At 67.6% G+C, this 15,615-nt stretch overlaps 1 protein-coding gene across 1 annotated transcript; it reads left to right on the forward strand.

The window, feature by feature from the left end:
• Positions 1–631: 631 nt before the first annotated feature.
• On the forward strand, positions 632–15,435 carry PACS1 (phosphofurin acidic cluster sorting protein 1; the record flags this gene model as incomplete). The annotated part of the gene is given in 29 exon segments (XM_054001832.1): positions 632–732; positions 1,067–1,154; positions 1,617–1,706; positions 2,706–2,831; positions 3,817–3,955; positions 4,511–4,602; positions 4,704–4,779; positions 5,064–5,128; positions 5,896–6,056; positions 6,395–6,461; positions 6,697–6,764; positions 7,273–7,395; positions 7,813–7,984; positions 8,891–8,968; positions 9,635–9,682; positions 10,435–10,732; positions 11,229–11,284; positions 11,286–11,340; positions 11,829–11,899; positions 11,901–11,932; positions 12,587–12,629; positions 12,899–12,941; positions 13,039–13,210; positions 13,603–13,648; positions 13,650–13,754; positions 13,756–13,825; positions 14,893–14,926; positions 14,928–15,038; positions 15,339–15,435. Coding segments are annotated over 29 exon segments (2,727 nt in total), but the record flags the coding sequence as incomplete, so codon positions are not given.
• Between the last annotated feature and the right edge of the window lie 180 nt (positions 15,436–15,615).

A 15,615-nucleotide genomic window follows, 5' to 3' on the forward strand; every position in this document is an offset into this window, starting at 1 on the left:
CTGCCTGGTGGCACCGAGGTCACCGTGTCACTGGGGCATGGCACTGAGGTCACCGTGTCACTAGGATGCGTCCCCAAGGTCACCGTGTCACTGGGACATGTCCCCGATGTCACCGTGTCCCCCTCAGCTGTCCGTGCTGTCCCCCAAGCCTTGTCCCCTGCTTGTCCCTGTCCCCAGCCCGTGCCGGGGGGGCTCACAGGGGGGTGGGGACAGAGGGACAGGCAGGGCTGGGACAGTGTCACCCCTGTGTCCCCCCCAGGCCCTGTCCCCCGTGACCCCACGGTGACCCCGCAATGTCCCCAACGGGGCGTGGCCTCCTCCCCGCTCACCCAATCAGCGCCCAGGACCCCCAGATGGGCGTGGCCCTCCGCAGCGCTGGGCGTGGCCTCTCCTGGCAGGGGGGCGTGGCCGCCGTTCCGCAGCGGGGTGGGCGGTGACCAATCAGCGCCGCGCGTGGGCGGGGCCGTGATTGGCGTTACCCAATCAGATCCCGCGATGCGTCGCGGCAGCCAATCGGGCGCGGGGGGCGTGGCCGGCGCGGCGGCGGCGATGGCGGAACGCGGCGCCCCCCGCGCCCCCCCCGGGCCCGGAGCCCCCCCGGGGCCCCCCCCGGGCCCCCCCGCGCCCCCCCCCGGGCCCGGGGCCCCCCCAGGACCCCCCCCCCGGGCCGGTGCACATGAACCTGTTCGCCACCTGGGAGGTGGATCGCAGCTCGCCCAGCTGCGTGCCCAGGTGAGGGGGGGGGCCAGGGACCCCCCCACTCATCGGGACCCTCCCGGGACCCCCCAATTCCCATGACCCCCCCCCCCTCCAGGAGCCCCAATCCCCAGGACCCCCCCGGGATCCATTATGGGGTGGGGGCTGCGGGGGTCCCTGTGGGGCTGGGGGTGTCTTGGGGGGTCCTGGGGGGGGGGGGGGTCTCGGGGGCTTCAACGCTTGGGCTGCTCCTTTTTGGGGGGGTGGGGGGGTCCCGGGTGGCGGTTCAGCTCTTGGGGTTTGGGACCCTTCTATTTGGAGGGGGGGTCTCTGGGGTGAGACCCCCCACCCGGACCCCCCCGCCCCCCAGGCTGTTCAGCCTCACCCTGCGGCGCCTTGTGCTGGTCCGGGAGGTGGCCAAAGACCTGGGCTCGGTGGTCATCGCGGTCAAGCTGCAGGTGGGGGCGTCCGGGGGGGGTCCTGGGGAGGGGGGGGAGTTTGGGGGGTCCTGGAGGGATCTGGGTGCGTCCTGGGGGGAGGGTCCTGAGGGGTCTGGGGGTGTCCTAGAGGGGGCTGGGGGGCTCTGGGGAGGTTTGGGGGATCCTGGGGGGTTCTGAGGGGTTCCTCGGGGGGTCTGGGGGCGTCCTGGGGGGGTCGGGGAGGGGGGTCTGGAAGGGTCTGAGGGCGTCTTGGGGGGTCTCGGGGGGGTCCTGGGGGGTCCTGGGGGGTCCTGGGGGGTCCCCAAGGCTCTGGGTTGGGCGGTGAAAATTCGAGGGGAGGCGCGGGGGCTCCCTGGAGGGGCTGGGGGGGGGACCCCAGGGACCCTTGGGGGGTGCAAAGTTCCTTTTTTGGGGGGGGGGGGGGTCCCAGCGAGTTCCGGGTTTTTGGGGTCCCCGTGGGGGTCCCGCCCCTCCCCCCAGGGCTCGAAGCGGATCCTGCGCTCCAACGAGATCCCGCTGCCCCCCGGGGGCCCCCCCGAGACCGAGCTGCAGCTCACCTTCTCCCTGCAGGTACCGGGGACCCCTCCCCACTCCGGGGACCCCCCCCGGGGGCAGCGTCACCCCCCCCCCCCCCAAAACTGCCCCCACTCCCTGCACCTGCCCCAGGTGATGCTGCGACCGCAAACCCCCCCTTTTTCATCCCAAAACTCGCCCCCCGCGGGGTCAAACCCTCCTTTTCTACGGTCAGCGACCCCCCCCCAAAAGATCAATCCCCCCCCCACCGTGTCCCTGACCCCCCCCAGGGATCGATGAACCCCCCCCAAGATCAACGACCCCCCCCCAAACCCCCTCCCCAAGCCTGCCCCGGGTGATGCTGTGACCCCCAAACCCCCCTTTTCACCCCAAAATTCGCCCCCCCCGGGGTAAAACCCCCCCTTTCTAGGGGTCAATGACCCCCCCCAATAACCAGTGCTCCCCCCAATGTGTCCCTGACCCCCCCCCAGGGCTCATTGCCCCCCCCAAACCCCCTCCCCAAACCTGCCCCAGGTGATGCTGTGACCCCAAACCCCCCCCTTTTTCACCCCAAAACTCGCCCCCCTCCAGGGTCAACCCCCCCCTTTCTAGGGGTCAATGAACCCCCCAAAAGATTAATGACCCCCCACCAGACACCAGTGACCCCCCCCGTGTCCCTGACCCCCCCCAGGGCTCGTTGCCCTCCCCAAACCTGCCCCAGGTGATGCTGCGACCCCAAACCCCCTTTTCACCCCAAAATTCACCCCACCGGGTGAATTGACCCCAATTTCTAGGGGTCAGTGACCCCCCCCCAGGGATCAATGACCCCCCACCCTCAATGACCAGTGACCCCCCCCGGGGATCGATGACCCCGACCCCCCCCCAGGATCAACGACCCCACCAAACCCCCTCCCCAAACCTGCCCCAGGTGATGCTGTGACCCCCAAATCCCCTTTTTCCTCCTCAAAACTCGCCACCCCCCCGGGTTCACTCGCCCCCCCAGGGGTCCGTGACCCCCCCCGCGGGTCCGTGACCCCCCCGTGGCCCCCCCCGCAGTACGGGCACTTCCTGAAGCGCGACACGAACCGGCTGCAGGTGATGCTGCAGCGCCGCAAGCGCTCCAAGCACCGCCCGTTCCTGGGCTACAAAACGCTCGCGGTGGGGCTGATCAACCTGGCCGAGGTGGGGGGCACGGGGAGGGGGTTTGGGGGGGTCCTGGAGGGGTTTTGGGGGGGTCCCGCGGTGTTTGGGGGGGTCACAGAACTCCGGGAGAGGCTCAGGAAGGCACCCCAGGGGTTGTGAGAGCGGGGCAGAGAGCGGTGGGGGTATTTGGGGGGGAGGTTGGGGAATTTGGGGGGTCCTGGGGGGGTCCCGGGGGGTTTGGGGGGGTCACAGAACCCCGGGAGAGGCTCAGGAGGGCACCCCAGGGGCTGTGAGAGTGGGGCAGAGAGGGGGTGGGGGGGGGTTAGGGGGATTTGGGGAGGTTTGGGGTGCTGGGAGGGGTCCTGGAGGGGTTTTGGGGAGCCCTGGGGGGGTCCTGGGAGGTTTAGGAGGGTCCCAGAGCCCCGGGAGAGGCTCAGGGCAGAACCCCGGGGGATGTGAAGTTTGGTGGGGGGAATTTGGGGGGGTCTCAGGGGGCTGGAGGGGTTTTGGGGGGTCCGGGGGGGGTCCCCGGGTGGTTTGGGGGGGATCCCAGAGCCCCGGGAAAGCCTCAGGAGAGCACCCCGAGGGCTGTAAGAGTGGGGCAGAGAGGAGTGGGGAGAATTTGGGGGGTCCTGGCGAGGGTCTGGGGGTCTCAGGGTGCCCCTCCCCCCATTTTGGGGTGCTGCAACCCCCAGCAAGGGGGGGTCTGGGTGTATTGGGGTACCTTATGAAACGATCGGGGTGCCCCATGGAGGGGTTTGGCTGCCCGGTTTGGGGGTTTAGGTGCTCCAGGGGGGTCTCAGGGTGCCCAGGGGGGTCTCAGGGTGCCCCCAGCCCCATTTTTGGTGCCCCCCCCCGCCAGGTGCTGCAGCTGCCCAGCGAGGTGGGGCTGGCTGGAGTGCCCCATGGAGGGCTCTGGCTGCCCGGTTTGGGGGGTTTAGGTGCCCATGGAAGGGTTTAGTTGCCCCGTGGGGGTCTCAGGGTGCCCCCAGCCCCATTTTTGGTGCCCCCCCCCCCCCCCCAGGTGCTGCAGCTGCCCAGCGAGGCCGGCCAGGCCCTGGTGCTGCACCGGGCGCTGACGGAGCCGCTGCCCGTGGCCGAGGTCGGGGTGGTCGCGCTCTCGAGCCAGCCCGTGGAGCCCGAGGGCAAAGCCAAGGGAGCGGGTGGGCACCGGGGGGGGGGCACCGGGGGGGCACCGGCGCCTCGGGGGGCACGGGGGGTCGGGAGTGTTACGGGGCACTGGGGGGGATGGTGTGGGTACGGGGGTGGGGGGCACCCAGGGTGGGTGGGGAGGGGTCCCCAGTGGGTGCCGAGGGGGCACGGGGTGCGCCCAGGGGGCTGGGGGGGTATTGGGGCACACGGGGTGGGGAGGGGGGTGCCCAGGGGGGGGTTATTGGGTGCTGAGGGGGGGGGGGGCACCCTGGGGGGTTGGGTGCTGGGGAGGGGTCTCAGTGGGTGCTGGGGGGGGCCAGGGGGCTGTGGGGGGGGCACTGGGAGTCCTAGGTGCCCTCCCCCACCCATGGGTGCCCACCCCTCTCATTCATCCCCCCCCCCCCCTCCCAATTTTTTCCCTTTTCTTTCCCTTTTTTTCTGCTTTTTTTTCGGGGGTTTTCTGCTTTTTTATGGCCGCTCCCGGGTTTCCCCCACCACCACCATTTTTTGCACCCCCTCCCCATTTTCCCCTCCCCCCATTTTTGTCCGTCCCCCCCCCACCCCAGACCGCTCCCCGGACCTGGACCAGGACTCGGAGGAGGAGGAGGAGAGTTTCTCCTCGGAGCCCGAGGGCAGCGATGACGCTCTGCCGGGCCAGGTGCGACCCCCCCCCAAATTCCAGACACCCCCCCCCCCACCCCCAGCACCCAGGGGGTGCCCCCCAACCCCCCTGACCCCTCCCCACCCCCCCCCCCCCAGGACCTGTTCGATGAGGAGGAGGAGCTGCCCAAGGGGAAGAAGCCGAGGAGGAAGGGCCCGGGGGGCGCCAGGGTGAGGGGGGGGCATTGGGGGTGTCCATGGTGGGGGAGGGGTCGGGGGGGTCCGTGGGGGGGGGGGGGGCATCTGGGAGGTGCTGGGGGGGGGGTCCCAATGAAGTCTGAGGGGTCCCCCATAGGTGGGTGGGGGAGGGGATTTGGGGGGGGGGGGGTCCCATGGGTGGGGGAGGGGTCCCAGTGGATTTGGGGGTTCCGGGAGGGGGATTGGGGGATCCCAGGGGGGTCCTGGGGGTTTTTGGGGTCCCGGGTGTCCCTGACACCCCCTCCCGCCCCCCCCCCCCCCCCAGCACCCCCAACATCAAACAGAAATTTGTGGCGCTGCTGAAACGATTCCGGGTGTCTGAGGAGGTACCGGGACAGGAGGGGACAGGAGGGGACAGAGGGACAGAGGGACAGAGGGACAGAGGGGACAGAGGGACAGAGGGGACAGGAGGGGACAGGAGGGGACAGAGGGACAGAGGGGACAGAGGGACAGAGGGGACAGGGGCAGGGATGGGGGGGACACAGGGACTTGGGGACGTGGGGGGGACACAGGGTGACAACGCCGGGGAGGTGCCACAGGGCTGGGGGGGCTGGCACGGGGACCCAGGGATGGCCCTGGAGGTGACAGGGGTGTGCCAGTGTCCCCAGGGGGGTGACAGGAGGTGACAGGAGTGTCCCCAAGGGGGGACAATGATATTGAAGTGTGCCCGGGGGAGTGACAGTGACACTGGGGTGTCCCAAGGGGGTGACAGTGCCACCGGGTGTCCCCAGGGTGGTTTTGGCCTGGACCACGTGTCCCTGGGGAGGTGACAACTGGTGGCAGGGGTGTCCCCAAGGAGCTGACAGTGCCACCGGCTGTCCCGGGGTGCCACCAGGGTGTCCCCAGGGTGGCTTTGGCCTGCATCACATGTCACCTGGGGGGTGACAGTGCCACCGGGATGTCCCCAAGGAGATGACAGTGACACTGAGGGGTCCCCAAGGAGGTGACGATGCCACCGGGGTGTCCCCAGGGTGGCTTTGGCCTGGACCACGCGTCCCTAGGGGGGTGACAATGACACTGGGCTGTCCCTGGGGAGGTGACAGTGCCACCGGGGTGTCCCTGGGGAGGTGACAGTGCCACCGGGTGTCCCCAGGGTGGCTTTGGCCTGGACCACGTGTCCCCGGCGCGGATGCGGGCGGTGGCCGAGGACCTGGACGAGCTCTACGACTCCCTGGAGATTTTCAACCCCAGCGACAGCGGCGCCGACCTGGACGACACCGACAGCGTCCTGAGCACCCCAAAACCGCGGCTCAGGTCAGGGGGACCCCAAAAACCCCCTGAGCACCCCAAAACCGGCCTGAGCACCCCAAAACCGGCCTGCCAAAACCGGCCTGAGCACCCCAAAACCGGCCTGAGCACCCCAAAAAAACCCTGAGCATCCCCAAAACCCCGGCTCAGGTCAGGGGGACCCCAAAAACCCCCTGAGCACCCCCAAAACCGGCCTGAGCACCCCCAAAAACCCCCCATAGCACCCCAAAACCGCGGCTCAGGTCAGGGGGACCCCAAAACCGGCCTGAGCACCCCAAAACCCACCTGAGCACCCAAAAAAAAAATCCTGAGCACCCCAAAACCTCCCTCCATGTCCCCCCCAGGCCGTTCTTTGAGGGTCTCTCCCAGTCGAGCTCCCAGACCGAGATGGGCAGCGAGGGCCCCGCCCCGGTCAGTGCCAGACTGGGAGGGACTGGGGGGGCACTGGGGGGCATTGGGGGGGCATTGAGGGGCACTGGGAGGACACTGGGAGGGACTGGGGGGCACTGGGGGGCACTGGGAAGGACTGGGAGGGTTACTGGGAGCACTGGGAGGGGGCACCGGGAGCACTGGGGGGTGTCACTGGGGTTTTCGGAGGGGGGGTCCCAGACATTTTTGGGGTCTTTCCCAACCCCCCCCTCCCCAGGCAGAGCCGGGGCCCCGCAGCGGCCGCAGAGCCCCCGAGGAGGGGCCGGACCCCCCCCGAGGGGGCTGGTGAGATCCCCCCACCCCCAAAACTGCCCCCAAAAATCCCCCCTGAATGCCCCTAAAAAACCCATAAAACTGCCCCAAAAACTGCCCGAAAAAATGCCCCAAAACTGTCCCCAAAATCCCCCACAACTGCCCCAAAACTGCCCCCCAAACCCCCCAAAACTGCCCCCAAAATCCTCCTCAATAACGAACCCCCCAGCACCACAAAATCCCCACCCCACACCCCCCCAAAATCTCCACCCCCACCCCAAAACTTCCCCCAAACCCCCTCAAATCCCCCCCACCCCAAAAAAACGGCTCCCCCAGGACCCCTCACCCCAAAAAGTGTCCCCAAAACTGCCCCACCCCCCCCCAAAATCCCTGTGTTTCCCTCCCCCAATTTTGGGGGTTCCCTATTTCGATTTTGGGGGTTTTTCCCCCAAATAACCCCAAACATTTGTGGTCCTGCCCTGGTTTTTGGGGTTCCCCCCGGTTTTTTGGGGCTGCCCCCGGTTTTTGGGGTGCCCCCCAGCACCTCTTTGCCCCCCCCCCAGGACCCCCGGGGGGACCCCGAGCCACCAACAGAGCCCGGGGGGGGCCCCGAGAAGTTGAAGACCCCCCTGAAGGGGAGCAAGGGGGAGGCGGCGTCACCCCGGTGAGAGACCCCCGAAAGTGGGGACACCCCAAAATCGGAGACCCCAAAATTGGGGTCCCAAAGGGGGACTTAGGACCCCTGGGGGGGAATTTTGGGGTCTCAAAGGGGGATTTGGGGTTTCAGGGGTGGATTTTTTGGGCCCCCAAAGGAGGGGATTTGGGGGGTGGGGGTGGATTTTGGGGTCCCCGAGGGTTTTTTTGGGGTCCGGGTTTTTTTTTGGGGGGGTCCCAGGGGATATTTTGTGATCCCAGGGGGGATTTTGGCGGTCCCTGGTGTTATTTTGGGGTCCAGGTGAGTTTTTGGGGTCTGGGGGCTTTATTTTGGGGGTCCCGGGGGGGGTTTGGAGGTTCGGGGTGGGTTTTTGGGGGGTCCCAGGTGGGTTCTGGGGGGGTTCTGGGTGCAGCGCTGTCCCCCCAGGCCGGACGGGGGGGCCCCCCCCGGGCCGGGGGCGCAGGGGGACCCCCCTGAGGGAGCGGGGGCAGCCCCGGGGGGGCCCCGGAGAGAGGAGCCCCGAGGGAGAGAGACCCCCCGAGGGACCCCCCCCGGCACAGGTGGACAGAGGGGACAGAGGGGGGACAATGGGGGCACAGTGGGGACAATGGGGACAGGAACAATGGGAATGGGGACAAGGGGAACAGTGGGGACATTGGGGACATTGGGGGGACAGTGGGGACAATATGGGGACACCATGGGGACAGTGGGGACAGGAACAATGGGACAGAGGGGACACCATGGGGACAGTGGGGACAATGGGAATGGGGACAAGGGGGACAATGGGGACAGGAACCATGGGGACAGTGGGGACAGGGGACAGTGGGGACATTGGGGACATTGGGGGGACAGTGGGGACAATATGGGGACACCATGGGGACAGTGGGAATGGGAACAAGGGGAACAGTGGGGACAGGAGCCATGGGGACAATGGGGACAGGGGACAGTGAGGGACAATGGGGGACAGTGGGGACAATGGGAATGGGAACAAGGGGGACAATGGGGACAGGAACCATGGGGACAGTGGGGACAGGGAACAGCGGGGACAATGGGGACAGGGGACAATGAGGGACAATGGCTACAGGGGACAGTGAGGACAATGGGGACAGGAACAATGGGAATGGGGACATTGGGGGACAGTGGGGATGGGGGGGGACAACGGGGATGGGACAATGGGGACAGTGGGAACAATGGGAATGGGGGACACTGGGGACACCATGGGGGGCACAGGGACACCAGGGGCAGTGTTGACAAGGGGGTCACTGGGGGGTGGTGACACTGGTGACACTGGGGTGTCACGGGGCGTGGGGGGGACACTGGGTGGCACAGGGGACATCATGGGGACACTGGGGTGGGGACATCGGGGTGGCCCCATTTTGGGTGGGGGGGAAGGTGACAGCAGAGCTCTGAGCCCACCCAGAGGGGGTCCCTAAACCCCCCCCCCCGCTCCCCAAATTGGGGGTGACCCCTCATTTTGGGGGTGTCCCCGCGCTGTCCCCCCCAGGGCCCCCGGCGGGCGCTGTGGGAGCAGCTGGGGGGGGCGCTGGGCCCCGAGCCGGGGCTCCCCGAAAGCGTCGTCCTGGTGAGCACCGGGGGAGTGGCAGGGACAGGTGAGGGGGGCACCCCCAAATACGGGGGGGGGCGCCCCAAAATATCGAGGGGGAACCCCGAAATATGCGGTGGAATCCCAAAATATGGGGGGGCACCTCAAAATAAGGGGAGGGCGCCCTGAAATATGGGGGGGGGGGAACCTGAAATATGGGGGGCATCCCGACATGTGGGGGAGGAACCCAAAATATGTTGGGGGACACCTCAAAATGGGGGGTGGGGCACCCCAAAATAAGGGGGGGACACATCCCGAAATATAGGGGAGCACAACAAAATATGGGGGGGGGAAGTACCCAAAAATAATGGGTGGGGGGCACCCAAAATTATGGGAGAGGGCACCCCAAGGGTGGGGGGGCACGCAAAAAATGGGAGGAAGGGTGGGGAGGGGGGGCACCCCAAAATGGGGGGGGGGGGGGGGGATGTAAATATAGGGTGGGGGCGCTCCAAATTTGGGGGGGGGCACCCCAGAGACCCCTAAATGAGGGGGAGGGATATCCCAAATTGGGGGGGGCGGCCCTAACTGGGGGTAGGGGGACCCAGGGAACCCCAAAATAGGGGAGGGGGTACTTTTGGGGGGGCTGGGCACGCAGCGGGGGGGTCCGGGGGGTCTCTGACCCCGCCCCCCCCGTGCCCCCCCCAGTGGGTGTCCGAGCTGCTCCTGGCCCAGGGGGTGCCCGTGGTGGCCACGGTGGGGGGAGGGGGAGCTCCAGGTCGCCCTCGGGGCCATCCTGACCCGGATCCAGCGGGCTGTGAGTGACCCGCGACCCCCCCCCCAAAATCTGGGACCCCCCCCCCCCCCCCCAAATCTGAGACCCCCTCCCTAAAATCTGGGACCCTTCTCTAAAATCTGGGACCCCCCTAAAATCTGGGACCCCTCCCCCAAAATTTTGAACTCCCCCCCCCAAAATATGGGATCCCTCTCTAAATCTGGGACCCCCCAAAATCTGAGACCCCTCCCCAAAATCTGGGACCCCCCCCCCCCAGTCTCAGAATCCCCCCAGGGAACCTTCTCGAACTTCCCCTTCCCCCCCCACCCCCTCCCCCCGATGTCCAGAGACCCCCAAACCCCCGGGGACCCCCCCCCCCCCGGATCCCCCTCCCCAAAATTTGGGACCAACCGAACCCCAGGGGAACCCCCCCCCCCCCAATCTGAGATCCCCCCCAAAAGTCCCAGCACCCCCTCCCAACTTGGAACCCTCCTCACCTGTCCCCAGGTGTCCCCAGGTGTCCCCCTGTCCCTCACCTGTCCCCTCCATCCCTCACCTGTCCCGAGGTGTCCCCAGGTGTCCCCCCTGTTCCCAACTGTCCCTCACCTGTCCCCATCATTCCTCACCTGTCCCCAGGTGTCCCCCTGTCCCTCACCTGTCCCCAGTGTCCCCAGGTGTCCCCCTGTCCCTCACCTGTCCCCTCCATCCCTCACCTGTCCCGAGGTGTCCCCAGGTGTCCCCCCTGTTCCCAACTGTCCCTCACCTGTCCCCATCATTCCTCACCTGTCCCCAGGTGTCCCCCTGTCCCTCACCTGTCCCCAGGTGTCCCCAGGTGTCCCCCTGTCCCCCGCAGGTGTCACTGCTCTCGCCGCTGCCCCCCCGCGTGCTGAAGGTGGTGGCCGTGGGTGGGGCCGGGTACCACGGGAGCCTCCTGAGGGGCTTCGTGCGGCACCTGGGCACACCTGGGGCACACCTGGGCCCCCGCGGGCCCGACTGGCTCGGCCTCCTGCGCTTCCTCATCGTCCCCCTGGGTACCTGGGCACAGCTGGGGGTGTGGGGGGCACACCTGGGCACAGCGGGGCACACCTGGGAGCGTGGAGGATACACCTGGGCACAGCTGGGGGTGTGGGGGGACACCTGGGCACAATTTGGGGGCATGAGGGACACACCTGGGGGACACCTGGGGGACACTGGGACACACCTTGGGGTTATATAGGTACACCTGGAGGTACCTGGGCATACCTGGGGGGTATCTGGGCACACCTGGGAACACCTGGAGGTACCTGGGCATACCTGGGGGGTACCTGGGCATACCTGGGGGTTATCTGGGCACACCTGGAGGTACCTGGGCATACCTGGGGGTTATCTGGGCACACCTGGGACACACCTGGGCACACCTGGGTGGTATCTGGGCACACCTGGAGGTACCTGGGCACACCTGGGACACACCTGGGGGGTTTCTGTGCCCACCTGGGGGTTCTGTGTGCCCCACCCGTGCCCACCTGGGCGCTGTCCCCGTGTCGCCAGGCCCCCACCCGGTGGCGCAGCACCTGGGCACCCTCGATGGCCGCTACGGCTCCGCCTCTCCTGGACCCGCCCTGGCGGGAGCTGTTCGCGCGCAGCGAGCCCCCCCCCAGCGGTACGGGCACACCTGGGCACGGGGGGGGGGGGGGCACCTCTGTGTCACCTCCCGTGCCACCCTCCTGTCCCCCCCGTGTCAACCTCTGCGGTCACCCCGATGTGCCCTGGGGGAGGGGGAGTGAGGGGGGGGCACCCATGGGGGGTGGGGGGAGGGGTCACCTGTGGTTGTGGGGGGGGGGTCTGTGCCACCTGCTGTCCCCCGGTGTCGCCTCCGGTGTCACCTCCTGTCCCCCAGAGCCATCCGTCCCCCTGGTGTCACCTGCAGGGGGACACTCCGAGGTGTCCTGGGTTGGGGGGGGGGTCCCTTGGTGTTCCCAAGGTGTCCCCCGAGGGGTCCCTGGAATGTCCCCGAGGTGTCCCCTGGGTGTCCCAGGGTTTTGGGGTGTCCCGGGGGGTGTCTCGGGATGTCCCCGAGGTGTCCCCGGGGGTGTCCCTGGGTGTCCCCCCCGCTGTCCCCGGGGGTCGCACGCCGCTGTCCCCCCCCAGAGCCGTTCAGTGTCGCCGGGCGCATCCTGGGTTACGTGGCGGGGGCGGGGGTGACGCTGGCCCTGCCGGTGGGCTGAGGCCATGCTGACCTGCAGGGACAAGTTGTGAGTGCGACACGGGGACACCGGGGGGATTGGGGACACCGGGGGGGACACGGGGACATCGGGGGGATTGGGGACACCGGGGGGACACGGGGGGATTAGGGACCACCTGGGGGACACGGGGACATGGGGGACACTGGGGACATCGAGGGGATTGGGGATATCATTGGGGGGTTTGGGGACATCATTGGGGGATTGGGGACATCGGGGGGATTGGGGACATCGGGAGGACATGGAGACATCGAGGGGATTGGGGACATCATTGGGGGATTGGGGACATTGGGGGGATTGAGGGGACACTGGGGGGACACGGGGACATGGGGACACTGGGGGCATCGAGGGGATTGGGGACATCATTGGGGGATTGGGGACATCGAGGACATTATTGGGAGATTGGGGACATCGGGGCCATGGGGACATCATTGGGGGATTGGGGACATTTGGGGGGATTGAGGGGACACTGGGGACATCGGGGACATTGTGGGGACATCAGGGAAATGGGGACATTGGGGACCTCAGGGATGTCGGGGGGACATCGGGGACATTCTGAGATTGATGACATTGAGGGGACATTGGGGGACATCCCAGCGGGCGGGGCGTGACACCTGGGGACCGGCCCGCCGCTGATGTCCCCAACTGTCCCCACCTGTCCCCCAGCCCCGACGAGGACTCGTGCCAGAAGTTCGTGCCCTTCGTGGGGGTGAGACCGGGGGGGGACACGGGGAGGGGACACCGTGTGTGACATGGGAGGGGCACCCTGGGTGTCCCCAGGTGGCACCTGGGTGACACTGGGGGGGGGGACACGGTCCTTGGGGACAGAGGGTGACACTGGAATGGGGGGACACACGGTCCCTGTGGCTGTGGGGCACTGAGGGGTGGCACTGGGGGTGACACCGAGGCGAGGACACAGCCCCTGGGGACAGAGGGTGGCCCTGAGTGTCCCCAAGGTGTCCCCTCCCCCCCCCGCAGGTGGTGAAGGTGGGACTGGCCGAGGATCCCCCCCCTGCACCGGGTGAGTGGCTCTGTCCCCCCCCCCCCCGTGTCCCCCTTTGGTCACCCGGGGGTGTCCCCCAGCCCCCCCCCCCGCTCACGGTGCCCCCCCCCCGCAGGTGACGGTGACACCGAGGGTCCCCCCCCGAGCCTCGCTGTCCCCTCCACGTCCCCCCCCCGCGGGGGGGAGGGGTCGGGGGGCCCCGCGAGGCCCGCGACCCCCCCCCGCGTCCCCCTCCATGGCCGGGGGCACCCCCGGGTGAGACCCCCGGGATGGGGGGGCACCCATGGGTGGGGGGGTCCTGGATTGGGGAGGAGGGGGGGCTAGATTTTGGGGGATCCCTGGATTTGGGGAGGGGGGGGGTCCCTGGGTGCCCCGGGGGGGGCTCTGGGTCTTTTTGGGGGTGGGGTCTCTGGGAGTTTGGGGGGAGGGGCTCTGGTTCCGAGGGGGGGGGGGTCCCTGGGTGGTTTGAGGGGGGGTCCTTGGGTGCCCCACATGCTTTGGGGGGGGGGGTCCCTGGGTATTTTGGGGAGGGGTCCCTAGGTGGTTTTGGAGGGGGGGGTCCCCTGGGTATTTTGGGGAGGGGGTCCCTGGGATATTGGGGGTGTTTCCGATTCCCAGGGAGGGGGGGCGTCCCTGCCCCCGCTCTAATTTGGGGTGTCCCCCCCCACCCTCGTCCCAGCCCCTCGGGGGAGGCGCTGGGGCTGCAGGTGGATTATTGGGGGGGGGGTCGCCCCCCCCGAGCGGCGGCGGGGGGGAGGGGAGCGGCGCGAGGGGGGGGGTCCCAAGAGCAGCCTCAGGGGCACCTTCCGCTCCCTGCTGGTGACGCGGCTGCCCCCCCCCCGGGGACCCCCCCGGGACCACCCTGGCCATGACCCTCGTGAGCCGCGAGAAGAACAAGAAGGGTGAGGGGAGGGAGGGAACGGGGATTTGTGGGTTTGGGGGGATTTGGGAATTTGGGATTTGAGGATTTGGGGGTTTGGGATTTGGGGGGGACTTAGGGGTTGTGGGATTTGGGGGTTTGGGAATTTGGGCGTTCGGGGATTTGGGATTTGGGGGGATTTGGGGGTTTGAGGATTTGGGGGTTTGGGGTTTGGGGGTTTGGGATTTGGGGGTTCGGGGATTTGGGGTTTGGGATTTCGGGGTTTGGGATTTGGGGGTTTTGAGGATTTGAGGGTTTGAGATTTGGGGGTTTGGGATTTGAGGAATTGGGGGTTTTGGGGATTTTTGGGGGGATTTGGAGGTTTGGAAATTTGGGGGTTTGGGATTTGGGGGGATTTGGGGGTTTGAGGATTTGGGGATTTGGATTTGTAGGTTTGGGATTTGGGGGGGACTTAGGGGTTGTGGGATTTGGTGGTTTGGGAATTTGGGGGTTTGGGATTTGGGGATTTTGGGGGATTTGTAGGTTTGGGGATTTGGGGGGATTTGGGATCTGGGGGGATTGGAGGATTCTGGGGGGATTGGGGGAGTTTGGGGCTGGACCCTCGTGAGCTGCGAGAAGAACAAGAAGGGGGAGGGGGGAGGGGGGAACACAAAACTTGGGGGTTTGGGGGTTTGGGGATTTTTTGAATTTGAGGATTTGGGGGGGGGGGGGATGGGATCTGGGAGGGGCAGCCGGGGGGGGCGGTTGGGGTGGGTTTGAGATGGATCTTGGGGTGGTTTTGGACTGATTTTGGGATGGATTTGGGGCTGATTCTGAACTGGTTTTGGGGTGGTTTTGGGGTGGACATGGGGGCTGGTTTGGGGTGGATTTGAGATGGATTTTTGAAGCGATTTTGGGGTGGTTCTGGGCTCTTCTGGGGGTGGATTTTGGGGTGATTTTGGGTTGGTTTTTGGGCTGGTTTTGGGGCTATTTTGGGCAGCTTTTGGGGTTGGTTTTGGGGCTATTTTTGGGGGGTTTTTGGGGAAGTTTTGGGGCCGGTTTTGAGCGGTTTTTTGGGGCGGATCCGGCCCCTTTGGGACCCCCCCCCAGTGCCCGCCCTGTTCAAGCGGCCCCGCGAGCCCGACAAGAGCCGGGGGGGTCGAGGGGATCACGCGGCTGATCTGCGCCCCCCGCCCCCCCCCCGCCCTGCTCAGCGGGTGGGTGCGGCACCCGCGGGTGGGGGAGGGGCACCGAGGGTGGGGGGAAGGGCACCCAAGGGTGGCGGGGGGGGGGGGGGGGGGGCGACACCTCGGGGGGAAACGCCAAAATTTGGGTGGCTTGGCGGAGGGGTTAAGGGTGGGGGAGGATGGGGTCGGGGCGGGGAGGGGTCACCCATGGGTCCTCCCCTCCCCCATTCCCTCGCTGGGTTCCCATTTATAAGGGTGGGGGAGGGGCGGGGGGTTTCGGGGGTGGTTTGGGGGTGCCGGGGGGGGGGGTCCCATGGGTGTCGCCCCCCCCCCCCCCCCCCCCGCGCAGTGACCGTGGATGGCACCCAGTGGGACGACATCAAGTTCTTCCAGCTGGCGGCGCAGTGGCCGTCCCACGTCAAGCACTTCCCCGTCGGCCTCTTCGGGGGGGGGCAAAGGCCCCTGATCCCCCCCCCACCTCGGGCCCCCACCCCCACCCTTGGGACCCCCCCCCCCCCAACCCCCAAACCCGCGGGGGGAGGGGTCCCCCATGGCTTCTGCAGCGTCGTTGTGTCGCCCCTCCCCCACCCCCCACCGCCAGAAATGGGTGCTGGGACCCCCCCACCCAAAAAGTGCCACCAGCCCC

This window comes from Vidua macroura, chromosome 33 (assembly GCF_024509145.1).
Source record: "Vidua macroura isolate BioBank_ID:100142 chromosome 33, ASM2450914v1, whole genome shotgun sequence".
Taxonomy (NCBI): Eukaryota; Metazoa; Chordata; class Aves; order Passeriformes; family Viduidae; genus Vidua; species Vidua macroura.